At 42.7% G+C, this 15,752-nt stretch overlaps 1 protein-coding gene across 2 annotated transcripts; it reads left to right on the plus strand.

Moving 5' to 3' along the window:
* The first annotated feature begins 686 nt into the window (after positions 1-686).
* Positions 687-11,641, plus strand: PEX19 (peroxisomal biogenesis factor 19). 2 transcript variants are annotated; one of them, XM_033092990.1, is made up of 9 exons: positions 716-798; positions 1,280-1,510; positions 2,238-2,347; positions 2,764-2,929; positions 3,359-3,444; positions 3,663-3,824; positions 9,824-10,000; positions 10,235-10,279; positions 10,445-11,641. In XM_033092990.1, exons 2-9 carry the CDS (start codon positions 1,339-1,341, stop codon positions 10,526-10,528), a joined length of 1,002 nt encoding a protein of 333 aa, XP_032948881.1. In that variant the 5' UTR covers positions 716-798; positions 1,280-1,338; the 3' UTR covers positions 10,529-11,641. The 2 variants fall into 2 exon arrangements, with proteins under 2 accessions (XP_032948882.1, XP_032948881.1); XM_033092991.1 differs by lacking the exon at positions 1,280-1,510 and having other exon boundaries at positions 687-798; positions 10,445-11,077.
* Positions 11,642-15,752: the final 4,111 nt, after the last annotated feature.

The raw sequence follows: 15,752 nt of genomic DNA on the forward strand, positions 1-15,752 counted from the left end.
TTGGAGGTTGCGTTCTGTACAGAGAAAAGGAGATGGATCAGGGAAGGCAGGTCTATTACTACTACATTCAAATTGCCCTCTTGTTCAGTCCAAGGTCCCAGAGTCTCATTTCCTGCCTGAATTGATTCAACCAACATTGAGTCGTAACAAGTCCTGGCCCTGTGTCCTTTAGTCTAACAGTTCTAATGGAGAATAGGAAAGGAGAGATGTCCATTAGGTCCCACAGAGAAACGTGTTTCATAAGGATCTGGGAGAACAAAGGATGGCCAATGAATGCCTACTAAGTTTTAGGCCCTAGCCTAGGAGCTGAGAATACAGCATTGAAGACAACAGGACGAAAATCCTTGCCATCACGGTGTTGAAATTCTAGGGGGGAGGGGTGGAACTGGGAAGGGGAGACAATAAGCAATATAAGTAAAATATATATTATGTCAGAAAGAGTTAAGTACTGAAAAAAATAATGGAAGAGCTACTTCTCTGGGTAATCAGGGAAACTGAATGAAAGGAAGCCAGGCCAGTAAGAAACCTAGCAAAAGATAACAGTAAGTTTCTATGTTAGTTCAATGATTCCTGGCGTAAGGGGAAAAAACCCACCCCAAATCGAGTTTCCTGTCCCTTTGGGGCGGCTCCGTACTGCCCCAAATTAGTATTGGTCGCAGAGGCGGAAAGGGTGGAGCGCGGGGGGCCTAGCGGAATCCCGCCTCCTACGGCGAGTCAGAGGTAGCAAGATGGCCGCCGCGGAGGAGGACTGTGCGGTCAGCGCCGAAGCGGACCGGGAATTGGAAGAGCTTCTGGAAAGTAAGAGTCCATAATGGAAAGAACCGAGGAGGGCGGGTATGAGAACCCATTCAAGGAGTTAAGTGAGCCTGAGATATTTGGGGCGGAGCGGGGAAGGCTGTCCAAAGATTGGACGGGTGCGGAGGGTCTGACTGCGATCCCGATTTCTGGGTCCCCCTCATCTTCCTCCGCGGCGGGAGCTGCGGCCTTCACGTTGGGCCCCTGAGAGCCCAGACCGTTGATCTCTCTGCCAGAGGGGAAACAGTAACCCAGGGGACTGCGTTTGACGATCCAGTTCCAAACCCTCCTTCCCTTTAGTAAGTTCTTGAAGTCGAACTTCATTCGGTCCTCGGTGGGCAGCAAACCAGACACTCGCAGATTGCTTACATTAACTCTTAACAAGCCCGTAGCTCACTCTGCTATGCACTGCCTTATCCTTAACATAAAAGACACTTTCCTGCTCCCAGTCCTTTCACCTTTGTCTCACCAGGCCCCTTTTCAGTTATTTCATCAGGTCAAAGCTGAAGCCGACTCCCTTGCCATTATTTTGAAAAATAGAGGATGAGAAGGTCTCAAGGAAGACAGTTCACCCTACTGAAAGAGGGTGGATGTTCTTTTCTTCCTGAACCCTGTCCTCCACTCCTCTTGGTTTCTTGCCCAGAGTGGAGCCAGTGCCCTTCCCCTAGGCCTGGCAAGCAGAAGGTAGTGAGGACACAGGCTTTTCAGGGCAGAGGTGAATATTTTTTTGTCTCTTGCCCAGTCACAGAGATGTGGGCAGGTGGAAGGACAACAGAAACAGTGAATAAGTGATTCAGCAACAGTGCCAAGTGATTCTGTGTGAATTATCTGCTCACAGTTATCTGCAGAGATGGGGCCAGAGGGAACTAGCTCTAGGAGCTTTGCCCAGGGAGGCCTAAGTTGAAGGATAAGAAAAGAGAGTTTAATGCCCTTCCCTGGAGTGCAGTATGGAGTCCCTCAGTTTCTAGTTGTATCAGGATCCATGAGGAGCTGGGTGGGACATTTGTGGCTTTTGCTTTCTTGCAGAAGATTATTCCTTTCAGGGATCCAGAGTGAGTTCAGGGGGTTAAGGACATTTGTGTTCTCTGTGCCTGTTAGATATTTGTATAAGATTTCTAGGGAATCATTAGAGTGTGGCAGGGAAGGCACTGTGTAGATGGAGATGTCTCTGCAGAACTTCTTTTAACCCTCTCCTCCCAGCTCTGAGAGAGATGCCTGTTCCTTAAGATGTTTCTTCCCCTTTGATCATAATAAATTAGGTAATGGGGAGGTAAGTGGGAGGCTTACTGAGGGGAGGGCCAGGAAAGGGACACTCAGAAAAAGAAAAATTTAGGAACGTGGGCAGTTTGAAAAATTGTTCTCTCAGTGCTTTACCCAGAAACCCCTCATTCCTTCATCCTCATCCATCCCCAAAACTCATACCATGTCTCTTGTCTCTGAAGGTGCTCTTGATGATTTCGATAAGGCCAAACCCTCCCCAGCACCCCCTCCTACCACTACAGCCCCTGATGCTTCAGGGACCCAGAAGAGATCGCCAGGAGACACTGCCAAAGTATAAATTCTACCCATTTAAGGGAGGGGAGGGGATGGCATGCAACTCTGAGCAGAGGTGGGGCAGGCCCCAGTGGGCCAGAGGGGAGTGAGGGGAGGGTGCCTTGGCCTCACACTGCTGAGTGCTCTTGCAGGCCTCAGTCCTTGTGAAACAGGGAATTGACTTGAGGTGGAGTTTAGAGATCTCAAGGGGATTCCTTAAGAAAGGAAATTTAAATGATTGGTTTGGGAATACCACTCCATACTGACAGATACCTTCTTGCTGTCCTTATTAAGAGAGGTCATTAGAATGTTCAGTGAAAGTGGGTAGGAAGAAGACACTGCATTTCTCAGAGCCTCTGCCTGTGGTTTCTGTCAGAAACCAGGTGCAGTGCAGTGCCAAGTAAGAGATGCATTTTGGCCACTCCTCCCCTGCAGGATGCCCTCTTCGCCTCCCAAGAGAAGTTTTTCCAGGAACTTTTCGACAGCGAGCTGGCTTCCCAAGCCACTGCAGAGTTCGAGAAGGCAATGAAGGAGTTGGCTGAGGAAGAGCCCCACCTGGTGGAACAGTTCCAAAAGCTCTCAGAGGCTGCTGGGAGAGTGGGTGAGGGGGGTGCCTGACAACTGGAAATATCTGAACAAATCTCTTCTTAAGTCATCGTTGCTTGAAAACCCCAAAATTCTTAGTGAAGTTGATAGTCATGATACCACTTCTATGGGGGTAGGGCAAGGAGATGGGAGGAAGGATGGGCACGCTGCTTAATGAAAGGGGTGAAATAAGTGGAAAGTAATAGGAAAGATTATTGAAAGCTGGTCATGTAAATGGTCGCAGTGTTTTCGAAGGTGTCATCATGGAGAACAAACTGACATGTAGTCCATGTAGATTGGTGAAAATGACTATAAAGATAACTATAAAGATTTGGAGTAATCGTGACTCACTAGTAAATGCTCCATGTCCAAGCTGGTAACCAGGTCAGCCTAGGTAAGCAAACAGTTAAAATCCTTAATGACCTTGGTTCTTTTGATCTCTTAGGCAGTGATGCGACTTCCCAACAAGAATTCACTTCTTGCCTAAAGGAGACACTAAGTGGACTAGCCAAAAATGCCACTGATCTGCAGGTGAGGGGGGGTGGGCAGGAATGGAACCACAAGGGGCCCACTCCTAGACACTTCACCAGCAGATTCTCAAAGACAGAGTTTCTTGGGTATCATCTCAAGTCTGTCTCTGCCTCACTGTTTTGCTATAGGCAAGTTTAAATAGTTCTTTCCCACCTGAAAGGGTAGTAAGCATCCCAAGAAGGCAATGTACTTGCTCATCTCTCTCCTGTCCTTTTTAGAACTCAGGCATGTCAGAAGAGGAGTTGACCAAAGCCATGGAAGGGTTGGGCATGGATGAAGGGGAAGGGGAAGGCAACATCCTCCCCATCATGCAGAGTATCATGCAGAACCTACTGTCCAAGGATGTGTTGTACCCATCACTGAGGGAGATCACAGAAAAGGTATGTGAACTTCTATTTCTGCTTTTCTTCCTTGCTCTCCTGTGGGCTAATTTGTCTCCTTAGAGACTGCAGAGATAGAGAAACGAGTACTCAAGTCCATCTGTTTTTTTCTTCTTTATTTGGAGTGGGAAGAATTGGAAAGGAGTTCTGTCTCTAAGAGAATAAAGCTACCAAACTGAGGATATTTAAGGTAGAAGGAGAAATCCTTCAGCTCTAGTTTTCTTTTTTCTTTTTCTTTTTTTTAAAATTCATTGGGGTGACAATTGTTAGTAAAATTACATACATTTCAGGTGTACAATTCTGTATTACATCATCTATAAATCCCATTCTGTGTTCACCACCCAGAGTCAGTTCTCCTTCCATCACCATATATTTGACCCCCCTTACCCTTATCTCCCACCCCCCAACCCCCTTACCCTCTGGTAACCACTAAACTATTGTCTGTGTCTATGAGTTTTTGTTTCTCATTTGTTTGTCTTGTTCTTTTGTTGTTTTTGGTTTATATACCACATATCAGTGAAATCATATAGTTCTCTGCTTTTTCTGTCTGACTTATTTCGCTTAGCATCATACTCTCAAGATCCATCCTTGTTGTCACAAATGTTCCTATATCATCTTTTCTTACCGCAAAATAGTATTCCATTGTGTATATATACCACAAGTTCTTTATCCATTCATCTATCGAAGGACATTTTGGTTGTTTCCATGTCTTGGCCACCGTAAACAAAGCTGCAATGAACATTGGAGCACACATGTCTTTATGTATACATGTTTTCAGATTTTTTGGGTAGATACCCAGGAGAGGGATTGCTGGGTCATATGGTAATTCTATTCGTAATTTTTTGAGGAACCTCCACACCCTTCCATAAGGACTGCACCAGTCTGCATTCCCACCAACCCTCTCCAACACTTGTTACTATTTGTCTTGTTGATGATAGCCATTCTGACTGGGGTGAGGTGATACCTCATTGTGGTTTTTATTTGCATTTCTCTGATGATTAGTGATATTGAGCATTTTTTCATATGTCTACTTGCCATTTGTATGTCCTCTTTGGCGAAATGTCTCTTCAGATCCTCTGCCCATTTTTCAATTGGGTTGTTTGTTTTTTTGTTGTTGAATTGCATGAGTTCCTTGTATATTTTGGATATTAGCCCCTTATCGGAGGCACTGTTTGCAAAAATCTTCTCCCATTCAGTTGGCTGCCTCTTTATTTTCTCGATGGTTTCTTTTGCTGTGCAGAAGCTTTTAAGTTTCATATAGTCCCATTCGTTTATTTTAGCTTTTACTTCCATTGCCTTTGGAGTCAAATTCATAAAATGCTCTTTGAATCCAAGGTCCATAAGTTTAGTACCTATGTTTTCTTCTATGCAGTTTATTGTGTCAGGTCTTACACTTAAGTCTTTGATCCATTTTGAATTAATTTTGGTACATGGTGACAGATAGCAGTCCAGTTTCATTCTTTTGCATGTGGCTATCCAGTTCTGCCAGCACCATTTATTGAAGAGGCTGTCTTTCCTCCATTGTATGTTTTTAGCTTCTTTGTCAAAAATTATCTGTCCATATTTATGTGGTTTTATTTCTGGGTTCTCAATTCTATTCCATTGGTCTATGTGTCTGTTTTTCTGCCAATACCATGCTGTTTTGATTATTGTAGCCCTGTAGTACAAGCTAAAGTCAGGGAGTGTGATACCGCCAGTATTGTTCTTTTCTCTTATGATTGCTTTGGCTATTCAGAGTCTTTTGTGGTTCCAAACAAATCTGATGATTTTTTGTTCTATTTCTTTAAAAAATGCCATTGTGATTTTGATGGGGATTGCATTAAATCTCTTTATTGCTTTGGGTAACATGGCCATTTTAACTATGTTGATTCTTCCAATCCATGAGCATGGAATGTCTTTCCATTTCTTTGTGTCTTCTTCAATTTCTTTCAAAAATATCTTATAGTTTTCAGCATATAGGTCCTTCACGTCCTTGGTTAAGTTTATTCATAGGTATTTTATTCTTTTTGCTGCAATTGCAAAAGGAATTATTTTTTGTATTTCTTTTTCTGAGATTTCATTCTTAGTATATAGGAATGCAATGGACTTTTGTACGTTGATTTTGTAGTCGGCAACTGTACTGTATTCGTTGATTGTTTCTAATAGCTTTTTGGTAGAGTCCTTAGGGTTTTCTCTATATAGCGTCATGTCATCTGCAAAGAGTGATAATTTAACTTCTTCATTCCCAATTTGGATGCCTTTTATTTCTTTCTCTTGCCTGATTGCTCTGGCGAGGACTTCCAACACTATGTTGAGAAGCACAGGTGATAGGGGACAGCCCTGTTCTGTTCCTGAACGTAGAGCAAAGGGCTTCAGTTTTTCACCATTAATTATGAGAATATCTGAGGGCTTGTCATATATGGCCTTTGTTATGTTAAGGTATTTTCCTTCTATACCTATTTTATTAAGTGTTTTAATCATAAATGGATGTTGTATCTTGTCAAATGCTTTTTCTGCATCAATTGATATAATCATATGATTTTTGTCCTTTATTTTGTTTATGTGATGTATCACATTGATGGATTTGCGGATGTTGAACCATCCTTGTGCCCTGGGGATGAACCCCACTTGGTCGTGATGAATAATCTTTTTAATGCATTGTTGTATTCGATTTGCTAGAATTTTTTGTTTAGGATTTTTGCATCTGTATTCATCAGAGATATTGGTCTGTAGTTTTCTTTTTTTGTGCTGTCCTTACCAGGTTTTGGTATCAGGGTAATGTTGGCCTCATAAAATGAGTAAAGGAGTACCGTCTCTTCTTCAGTTTTTTGGAAGAGTTTGAGCAGGATTGGTATTAGATCCTCTTTGAAGATTTAGTAGAATTCACTAGTGAAGCCATCTGGTCCGGGACTTTTGCTTGTGGGAAGGTTTTGGATGACTGATTCGATTTCGTTACTGGTGATCAGTCTGTTTAGATTTTCCAGTTCTTCATGGTTCAGCCTCGGAAGGGTATATGTTTCTAAGAATTTGTCCGTTTCTTCTAGGTTATTGAATTTTGTGGCATATAGTCCTTCATGGTATTCTTGGATGATCCTTTGTATTTCTGTGGTGTCCGTGATAACTTCCCCTTTTTCATTTCTGATTTTGTTAATTAGTGTCTTCTCTCTTTATATCTTAGTGAGTCTAGCCAAGGGTTTGTCAATTTTGTTAATCTTTTGAAAGAACCAGCTCTTTGTCACATTAATTTTTTCTATTGTCTTTTTGTTTTCTATTTCATTTAGTTCTGCTCTGATTTTCGTTATTTCCTTTCTTCTGCTGACCTTGGGTTTCTTTTTCTAGTTCTTTAAGGTGTATCATGAGGTTATTTATTTGGGATTTTTCTTGTTTCTTGAGATAGGGCTGTAAGGATATAATTTCCCTCTTAAAACTGCTTTTGCTGCATCCGCTAAATTTTGGTAGGATGTATTTTCATTGTCATTTGTTTCGATGTATCTTTTTATCTGTCTAATTTCTTCTTTGAACCAGTCGTTCTTTAAAAGTATGTTGTTTAATCTCCATGTATTTGTGTTTTTTCCTGCTTGCTTTTTGCAGTTGATACCCAATTTCAAAGCCTTATGATCAGAGAATATGCTTGGTATGATTTCAGTCTTCTTAAATTTGCTGAGGCTGATTTTATGTCCCAATATATGGTCTATTCTTGAGAATGTTCCATGTACACTAGAAAAGAATGCATAGTCTAATGTTTTAGGATGACGTGCTCTATGTATGTCAATTATGTCCATTTGATCTAATGTGTCATTTAGGGCTGCTATTTTGTTATTTATTTTCTGGTTGGATGATCTATCCATAGCTGTCAATGATGTATTTAAGTCCCCTGGTATAATTGTGTTTTGGTCAATTTCTCCCTTTAGTTCTGTTATTAGTTGCTTGGTATATTTCGGTTCTCCCTGATTGGGGGCATAAATATTGAAGACTGTTACGTCTTCTTGTTGTATAGTCCCCTTTACCATTATGAAATGTCCATCTTTGTCTCTTGTTACCTTTTTCACCCTGAAGTCTGTTTCATCTGATATCATTATGGCTACACCTGATTTTCTCTGGGTACCATTTGCTTGGAGTGTCAATTTCCACCCTTTCACTTTGAGTCTATGCTTGTCCTTGTAGCTGAGATGTGTCTCTTGAAGGCAGCATATGGTTGGGTTTAGTTTTTTTCATCTAATCTGTGAGTTTTTTCAGAACTGCAATCTTGAATTCTCTGTCATTTAAGTTACATATTTCCATATTTTTAAGTTCCTTTTCTTGAGACTTTTCACTTTCTTTCTGAGCTGTCTTGTTGCCTTGGTTATTCATGGCAGTTACTGATTTATTATTTCTCTTCCTAGACATCTACAGGAGTGGCTTCTGCAACAGGTTGATAGGAAGAGGTCTTTCTTTTGTTTTCCAGTACTTGTTGGTAGAATGTTTTATTTTCTCTCCGACTGCAGCCTTTTGTTTCTCTCTCACACGGTAGTGCTATGTTTTCTGTGCACTATTCCAGCTTCTCTCACAATGGGGGGATTCCTTGGGAGATGGGCTTCTCCTCTGTTAATAGTTCGCGTGGATCACAGGGCGCAGTGTCCGTATGGGTATGCGGAGAGCTTTGGAAGTTCCAAAGCTCTTCCTGCACCAGATTTAGAGCCCAAGTGTTTCAGCAGTTCTGTTTCCTCCTGCAGGGATCCGCCCAGATAGGTGGGGCCAGGTGCTGGGTGAGTTGTGAGAGATGGCCCAGAGCAATGGTGGCGACCACCACTACAGCTGGTCCTGCTTCCACAGCTCCCTCCCCTCTGCCGGAACTAGTTGGGCTGCGAATCTGTGTCTGCGGTTCACAGTTTTTCAGAACAGCAAATATTCTGTTCTTTTGATCTGACACTGCTTCTGTTCTGCTTCTAGCACCGGGCAGGTGGGGGCGGGGCGAGCTCTGGTAGGGTAGGGAGGGGGCGGCTAGTCTCAGTCCCTAAGGTGTCCGTTCTCTGCTCGGCAGTGAGGTCTTAAACCAGCATTTTCAGCCTTCTTCCCTCAGTCTTTGCTCCGAGGTCTCTGCCATGAGCGTTGGGTTCAGCCATGTTATATGCTGCCCCCTCAGCCCTGTGGGCCATAAGCGGAACCCTAGCAGTCTGAGTTCTTCCCTCTCCCGCAGCTGTGGTAGTTCCGGGATGCAGCGAGCTCGGAGCACTGAGCTAGGTCTGTGTCCTGCCGCCCGCCTACTCGGCTCCGTCTCTGCACTTCTCCCCCCCCCCCCCCCCTGTGCGATTCGCCCACCTTTCGGTGAATTCAGTAGTGGGCCTCTTCGTCTTCCCTGTCTGCTGTGCAGGGAGTCCTTTGTGGAGTTACTGTTGTTCGATTAGTTGTAAATTCCACGGGAGCTTTACAGAGGCTCACCTCACGCCGGCATTTTTAGCTCTAGTTTTCTGTAAACTGTTTTCTAGTTTTCAAACACTTTCTTTGTCTGATAACCCCTTGCTGCATTTCTAACTTTATTTATTTCTCCAAGGTTTCACTGAGTAATTTAAATGATACTCCCTGCTGTCAAAGAGCTTATGGTTTTACTAAAGAGATAAAATATAGGAATAGCTTTTCAGTGACACGGAGCAACAATGTGATTAAGTGTGAAATGAATAGTGTAGACCATGAGTCAGCAGACCAGGGTCTGGGTGGACCAAATACAACTCTCAAGGTAAGAAAGGCTTTTACATTTTTAAAGGTTGTAATGTCAAACAAAAACAAAAGAGTGTTACAGAGACCATATGTGGCTCTTAAAGCCTAAAATATTTACTATCTGGCACTTCATCGAAGAAGTTTGCCATCCTCTGGTCATAAATGCTAGCATAGGTGATCTGGTTGGAGTCAGTGCTAATCTAGCTTATTTAGCATTTTTGTTCTGTGCACCCTTCCTGTTCATACTTTATTGTTCTTCATATTTTATTGCTATTCCTTATCCACTGTTCACTTAATTCTTCCCCACTCATTTTCTCTTTCCTTAGTATCCAGAATGGTTGCAGAGTCACCAGGAATCTCTACCTCCAGAGCAGTTTGAAAAATATCAGAAACAACATAGTGTCATGGGCAAGATATGTGAGCAGTTTGAGGCAGAGACCCCCACAGACAGTGAGGCCACTCAGAAAGCTCGTTTTGAGACAGTGCTGGATCTTATGCAGCAGGTAAGGCCTCCTTCTGTTTTTTGCCTGCTGGTAGTCTCTACTTGGGTGTTTGGTGGAGGAGGCATCTGGGAAGGAGGCCACACTGTCAAACCCAGGTGGATGAGGGAGCCCAACAGAGGCCACATAGCACAGTCCTCAGGAGAAAGCATAGAGACCATGGCTCAGATTCTTCTTTTGCTATATTGTGTTTTAGAATTTTTTTCTGTCTTACCTTTCTTTTTCCTTATCTTGCAGCTGCAGGATTTGGGCCATCCTCCAAAAGAGCTGGCTGGGGAGATGGTGAGTATATCTTCTCCTAGGTTTTAATCTGTGCCCAAGTTTCTAGAATTCTTTAACCTTTAGTGATTCCACCTCAGGTGATAATTGTGGCTACTGGGGATGGACCTTTAGGTGCTCTCACCTGAAATATGAGCAGTTACCTGAGTCCCTTCATCTCTTCTCCAGCCTCCTGGCCTCAACTTTGACCTGGATGCCCTCAATCTATCGGGCCCACCAGGTGCCAATGGCGAACAGTGTCTGATCATGTGAAACACAACACATTTCCTCCCTGATTCCCAGCCATCTGGGAACACCTGGAGTCAGCAGAACCACTAGGAGCTGAGGCAGGAGTGCCGTCTACAGGAGTGGTCTGCCCACTGCCCTCTGTCATCCCAGCCAAGATTGTGCCATACCACCTGAGGCTTTTTCTCTGTCTTTCTAGGAATAATACCTGTTCTGCAGGCCATTTCTAGAGCTCTTTCAGTAGTGGTTTCTGTTGCTAGGAAAGGCCTGACTACCTATCAGGTGAAGGAAGACATCCCTTTTGGGGCATGCATCTTCTTCCGTCTCCCAAAGTAATGTTATCTCTGGCCACACTGATTTTCACCTTTGTACCCAGGGTCTTTGTGCCTTGTCTCTGCTCCCTTCTCTTGGATCTGGGGAGCAGAGACAGAGTCCTGGGACTCTGTATTTTTATAGTTCTTTTGGGCAGGGTCTTCTGGAATGAATGGAGAGAAACAACCTAGACTGGAGTTATAGGTCTGTCACTATGCCCTCTTACCTTCAGACAGATCTTTCTGAATTCCCTAAAGGGAAAGGAAGTAGGATATCATTTCAAGTCTGTCCCTGCCTCACTGTTTTGCTACAGGCAAGTTTAAATAGTAGGGTTTTTGTATCTAATCACAGCAGGATTGAAAGAGAAGCCCTGGGATTCTCTTCTCTCCAGGTGCTGAGTCCTCAACTGTCTGTTCCACCCTGAGAAGTCAAGTTGCTGCCCTGGTTCTTTCCACCATGCCGTGTGATCAGGGTGAACCCAGCTCTTGACCTTCCTTTGCCCTTGCTTCTCCTCTTATCTCCCCTCTTTTAAAAATACTTGTTTATTCCAACCCTTCTCCGAACCCAAACTATGACAAAACAGGGCCCATCCTGTTTCCCCCTCATCTAATCCATCCACCACTCTTACTGGCTCTCTCTCTCCCTGACAAACACATATAATTATAGTGTCAAGTCGAGGAAATGAATTACTGTTCTTCAGTCTGTCTTATTTGAGACATCTCTCCTTTGAATCCTGTCCCTTGATTCAGGGAGATAGTTTGGTAAAGGGGGTAAGGTGCAGCCTGGGTTCTTTATTCTGACTAATAAATATTCTGAGTGAGGAGTGTGGCCTGTTTTTCATCCAGGTCTCTTTCTCATTTTCCTCAGCTTCTCTAAGCTGCAGTGTAAGTAATGTTAGCAGACTAGTTCTGCATAACATTGCAGTGCTAGGTTCCACCACCATCCCCCTTCCCCAGCTCAGTCAGCACTTCATTTGGCAAAGGAGACTCAGTGTCCTATCATCATTTCCTCTGAGTATTTTAATCTGGGAAGCTCTTTCATTTGTATTGATTTTAACATTTCATGTTATTTTTATTAATGTTAGTAATATATTGTTAACATGTTTTCTAAATTATTTTTCTTTGAGCTGACCTCTGGAAGCCAGTGGGTCTACGGACCTTGGCTGCCATATGTTGATGGATATTCTGGTCAGACCAGCTAGCTCTCAGGTTCAGCTCTTAGAAAATAACTACCAGAGCAAATTCACATTTATCATCTGAGTCACTGTGAGCTCCTGACATGTCACTTTCCCCTGGAATAAGGCTTTTCACCCCTTAAAATTTCACATGTTCTATGGTATTGGCAAGGAAGGAAATGTTTATGAGGCCTCAGGCTTTTGGGGAAGATCCAGCTACTGTTCCTTATCAGTATGAAAGAGCAGATCTGAATCTGAGACTCCTTTACTCTCCAAGAGATAGGGAAAGGATAAACAAACTTCTGGTGGTGGTTTTGGGCCTGAATGGCCAAAATTCTCTCCTTACAGCTCCCACCAAAAGCTGGATGAGGATAAAGAGGCAGGAGGGAAGAACAAAAGGGCCCTCCCTGCCCCTTGAATTGTCTTCCTACTGTCCTGCCAATTTTCATTTACAAATTCTCACTAGGTTGGCCAGAGCTTGCTCCAAGAATCTAAATAGATGCCCTAGTCTACCTTAGTTTTGTTCTCGAGCCATTTATTTTCATTTTGATTTTAATTGAACATGAACAAATTGACCTCCAGTTACTCTGTTCCAAAGACTGTTTGAATTATTCTAGGACTTGTGGAAGGATGGAACAGTCCTTCTCAAACTGTCTGTGGTAAAGAACCAGGGTTTTGTCTTACAAATATCCAATTCTTCGTACACCAATATGTGTTCCTGTTGCCTATGACAAGTGTGCAGTTCACACTGTATGCTCCCCACCTTACAAGTTTGACAACATCCAAATTGAGCAGACTGCATTCATCAGAATAACTCCACGGATCATGCACTTGGATGTCACAGCAATGTCAAAATGCTAGAAAGTTTGTAAACTCTCAATTTCTAACTTATCATATTGCAGACTGGTAAAAACAAACAAACAAAAAAACTATTCACAGACTAGTACAAATTCGAACCACCTTTGAGTAGCACTGCTCTGTGGCTCTCCTCAGTCTCTCTGGGGCTCCATCAGCCAAACATACATTTCTTTATAGGTCTCTCCTAGGTGACGCTAGCTTCTAGTGAACTTTTTTTTCAGCAAGAATGTGTCATTGTAAGGACATCATTTTTTTCTAGACTGCTTTTTCTGCTGCTTAAAAATAACCATTACAAAGCTTAAGTTTAAGCTGTATGTGAAGCGTTTATGCTGATCTCAAACTTTGAAGGAGGTGCCTCTTTGTTCCAAAATTCTTTATGTTAGAAAACAAATTTGTGGTTGTTTATATGGTTTCATGAATTAAGAATCAAATTCATACAGAATTTGTGATAATAGGGATAATAGTCACTTTCCTGTGACTCTGGATCGTCTTGGCAGGGTCCCCATGAGGTGCTTATAATATGCTTTGGAGATGGCTTTTGGGAGCTTGGGAAAAATGATGGCCCACAGTAACTGCTACGAGAAATGATCAAAAAGCTTAGAGGAAGTGGACATGCAGGAATGAGTATATATTATACTGAGAAACCCACCAACTGATTATGTTCCTCAGGAAGGGCTGGGAAAAATATTTTATAAAGGAAAGGCACTGACAAAGGGGGCATCAGCATCTTTGAGATGTTTGGAAGTGGCAGTCTCTGTGGGTGGAGGCTGATAGAAGGGGATGTTGTTTAAAATTTGGTTTCCTTAGTAGCGGTGGGATGACAACTCTGGCATAGCAGAGTTGAGGCCAAATGGCAACACTTAACTCTCAGAAGCAAGATGGGTGAATTTCCATAAGGGCAGTATGGTCCAAGCGGAGATGGCTAATGGAACATGGGTGGTCCTATGGACCAGATAGATGGGCAGCCAAGGAAGGTATTGATTTGTATATAATTACGAGAGACCAAGAATGGTTGACTAGAACACTGAGGTCTCCTTGCCCAGTTTTTAGGCCTCAGACAGTTCTCAAATTCAGCCTATCAATTGAAACAGCCATTTACTTAGTTAACCACACAGTAGGGAAAGAATACCCAGATTTTTTGAGTTGGGAAACAGGGATACTGGGGTCTGACTTCACACTGACGCCCAGGAACTCAAAGCAGCACCACAGTGCATCCCCTCCCCACCCCTCCACACCCCACCCCCATTACAGTAGGGAAATACGGGGGTCAGTAAATAAATGGAGTACTTGCCCAAATCTGTCTCCCAGTGGGTCCAAAGACCCACTTTATGGCCATTTTTCCAATTTCTAAATAGAATGGACATATTTCGCAGTTGGGAGAAAGGCCAAGTAGAAGCCCCTGAAACTACATCCCTACCTCTGCCAAGATAGTACCGTGTGTCCCTGAAAATAGAATCTAGCTGGACAATCAGCTCTAAGGCGCCTTTTGCAGCAAAAACTAATATAAGACCCGGTCTTATTTTACTATATTTTACTTATAGTAAAATAAGACCGGGTCTTATATAATAATATAATAATATAATACCGGGTCTTATGTTAATTTTTGCTCCAAAAGACACATTAGAATTGATTGTCCAGCTAGGTCTTATTTTCGGGGAAACAATGGTAAATAAAAAATAATAATGCATTCTAAGGAAAATGACACATTAGTTCTACCCTTAAAAACTTAAAAGGATGCGGGGGTGTTGGTCTCCATCATATCCTGATTTATTTTCCCCTGTGTGGGCCTTGCAAAACCTGGATGGCCTGTGGTGGACTACAATGGACTACTGCAAAATTAAGCAAGTAGTAGTACAACTGCAGTCCTGTGTTTTCTTTACTAGACAGAGGAACATAGCCTCTGGTATAGATATGTGACTGTTAATATGTACTACCTGGTCCTTTACAGAAAGTTAGCTGACTCCTGATCTAGTGAATACAATAAGTCCTCATTTAATGATGTCGATAGGTTTTGCGACTTTAAGCAAAATGATGAATAATGAAACCAATTTTACCATAGGCTAATTGATGCAAACAGGAGTTAAGCTCCTTTGGCATCTCATCAATATTATAACGAAATGTTATTCGAAGACCTGCTGTACTCTGGATTCATTGGTGAGACACACACTCCAGAAGGGTGGGAGATAAACTCTGCAAAGATACAGGGCCTTGCCACATTGGTTAAGTTTTTAGGAGTCCAGCTATCTGAAGCATTCCGAGACTTCCCCTCCAACGTAAAGGATATATTATTGCATTTTATGTCTTTTAATCCAAGAAAGAAGCACAATGCCTCTTCCAGTTTTGGAGGCAGCATATTCTGTACATGAGTATGCAAGAAAGGCTTCTGCAGCAGGTCCAGGCTATGATGCAAGCAGCCCTGCTTCTTGGGCCACACGACATGGTAAATTCCATTGTACTAGAAGTATATGTGGAATGAAAAGATGCTCTGTGGATTCTCAGGCAATCCACAGTAGGAGAGTTCCAGTACAGACAATCTAGGTTTATGTAGTAAGGTGATGTCATCTACAGTTGAGAAAGTTTCGCCATTTGAAAAACATCTCCTGGCATATGCTATTAGGTCCTGATAAAGACTCAATTTCTGACCATGAAATATCAAGTGACTATGTGACCAGTTATGCATATAACCAGCTGGTTCTTGCCAGGCCTGCCAACCCATAAGATTGGATGGATACAATAGCCATCCATCTTACAATGGAAATTGTACATTCAGGAAGAAGCCCAAGCAAACTTGTCAGGCACAAGAAAGTTAAATTGAATAAGGGGCCCCAGGCCTGCATATTACCTACGTCTGTTGCACTAATACCTTTCTCATATCATACCTATGGGAACATAAGAATTCCTTCAACC

The sequence above is a fragment of the Rhinolophus ferrumequinum genome, chromosome 22 (genome assembly GCF_004115265.2).
Source record: "Rhinolophus ferrumequinum isolate MPI-CBG mRhiFer1 chromosome 22, mRhiFer1_v1.p, whole genome shotgun sequence".
In the NCBI taxonomy this organism is placed as follows: Eukaryota; Metazoa; Chordata; class Mammalia; order Chiroptera; family Rhinolophidae; genus Rhinolophus; species Rhinolophus ferrumequinum.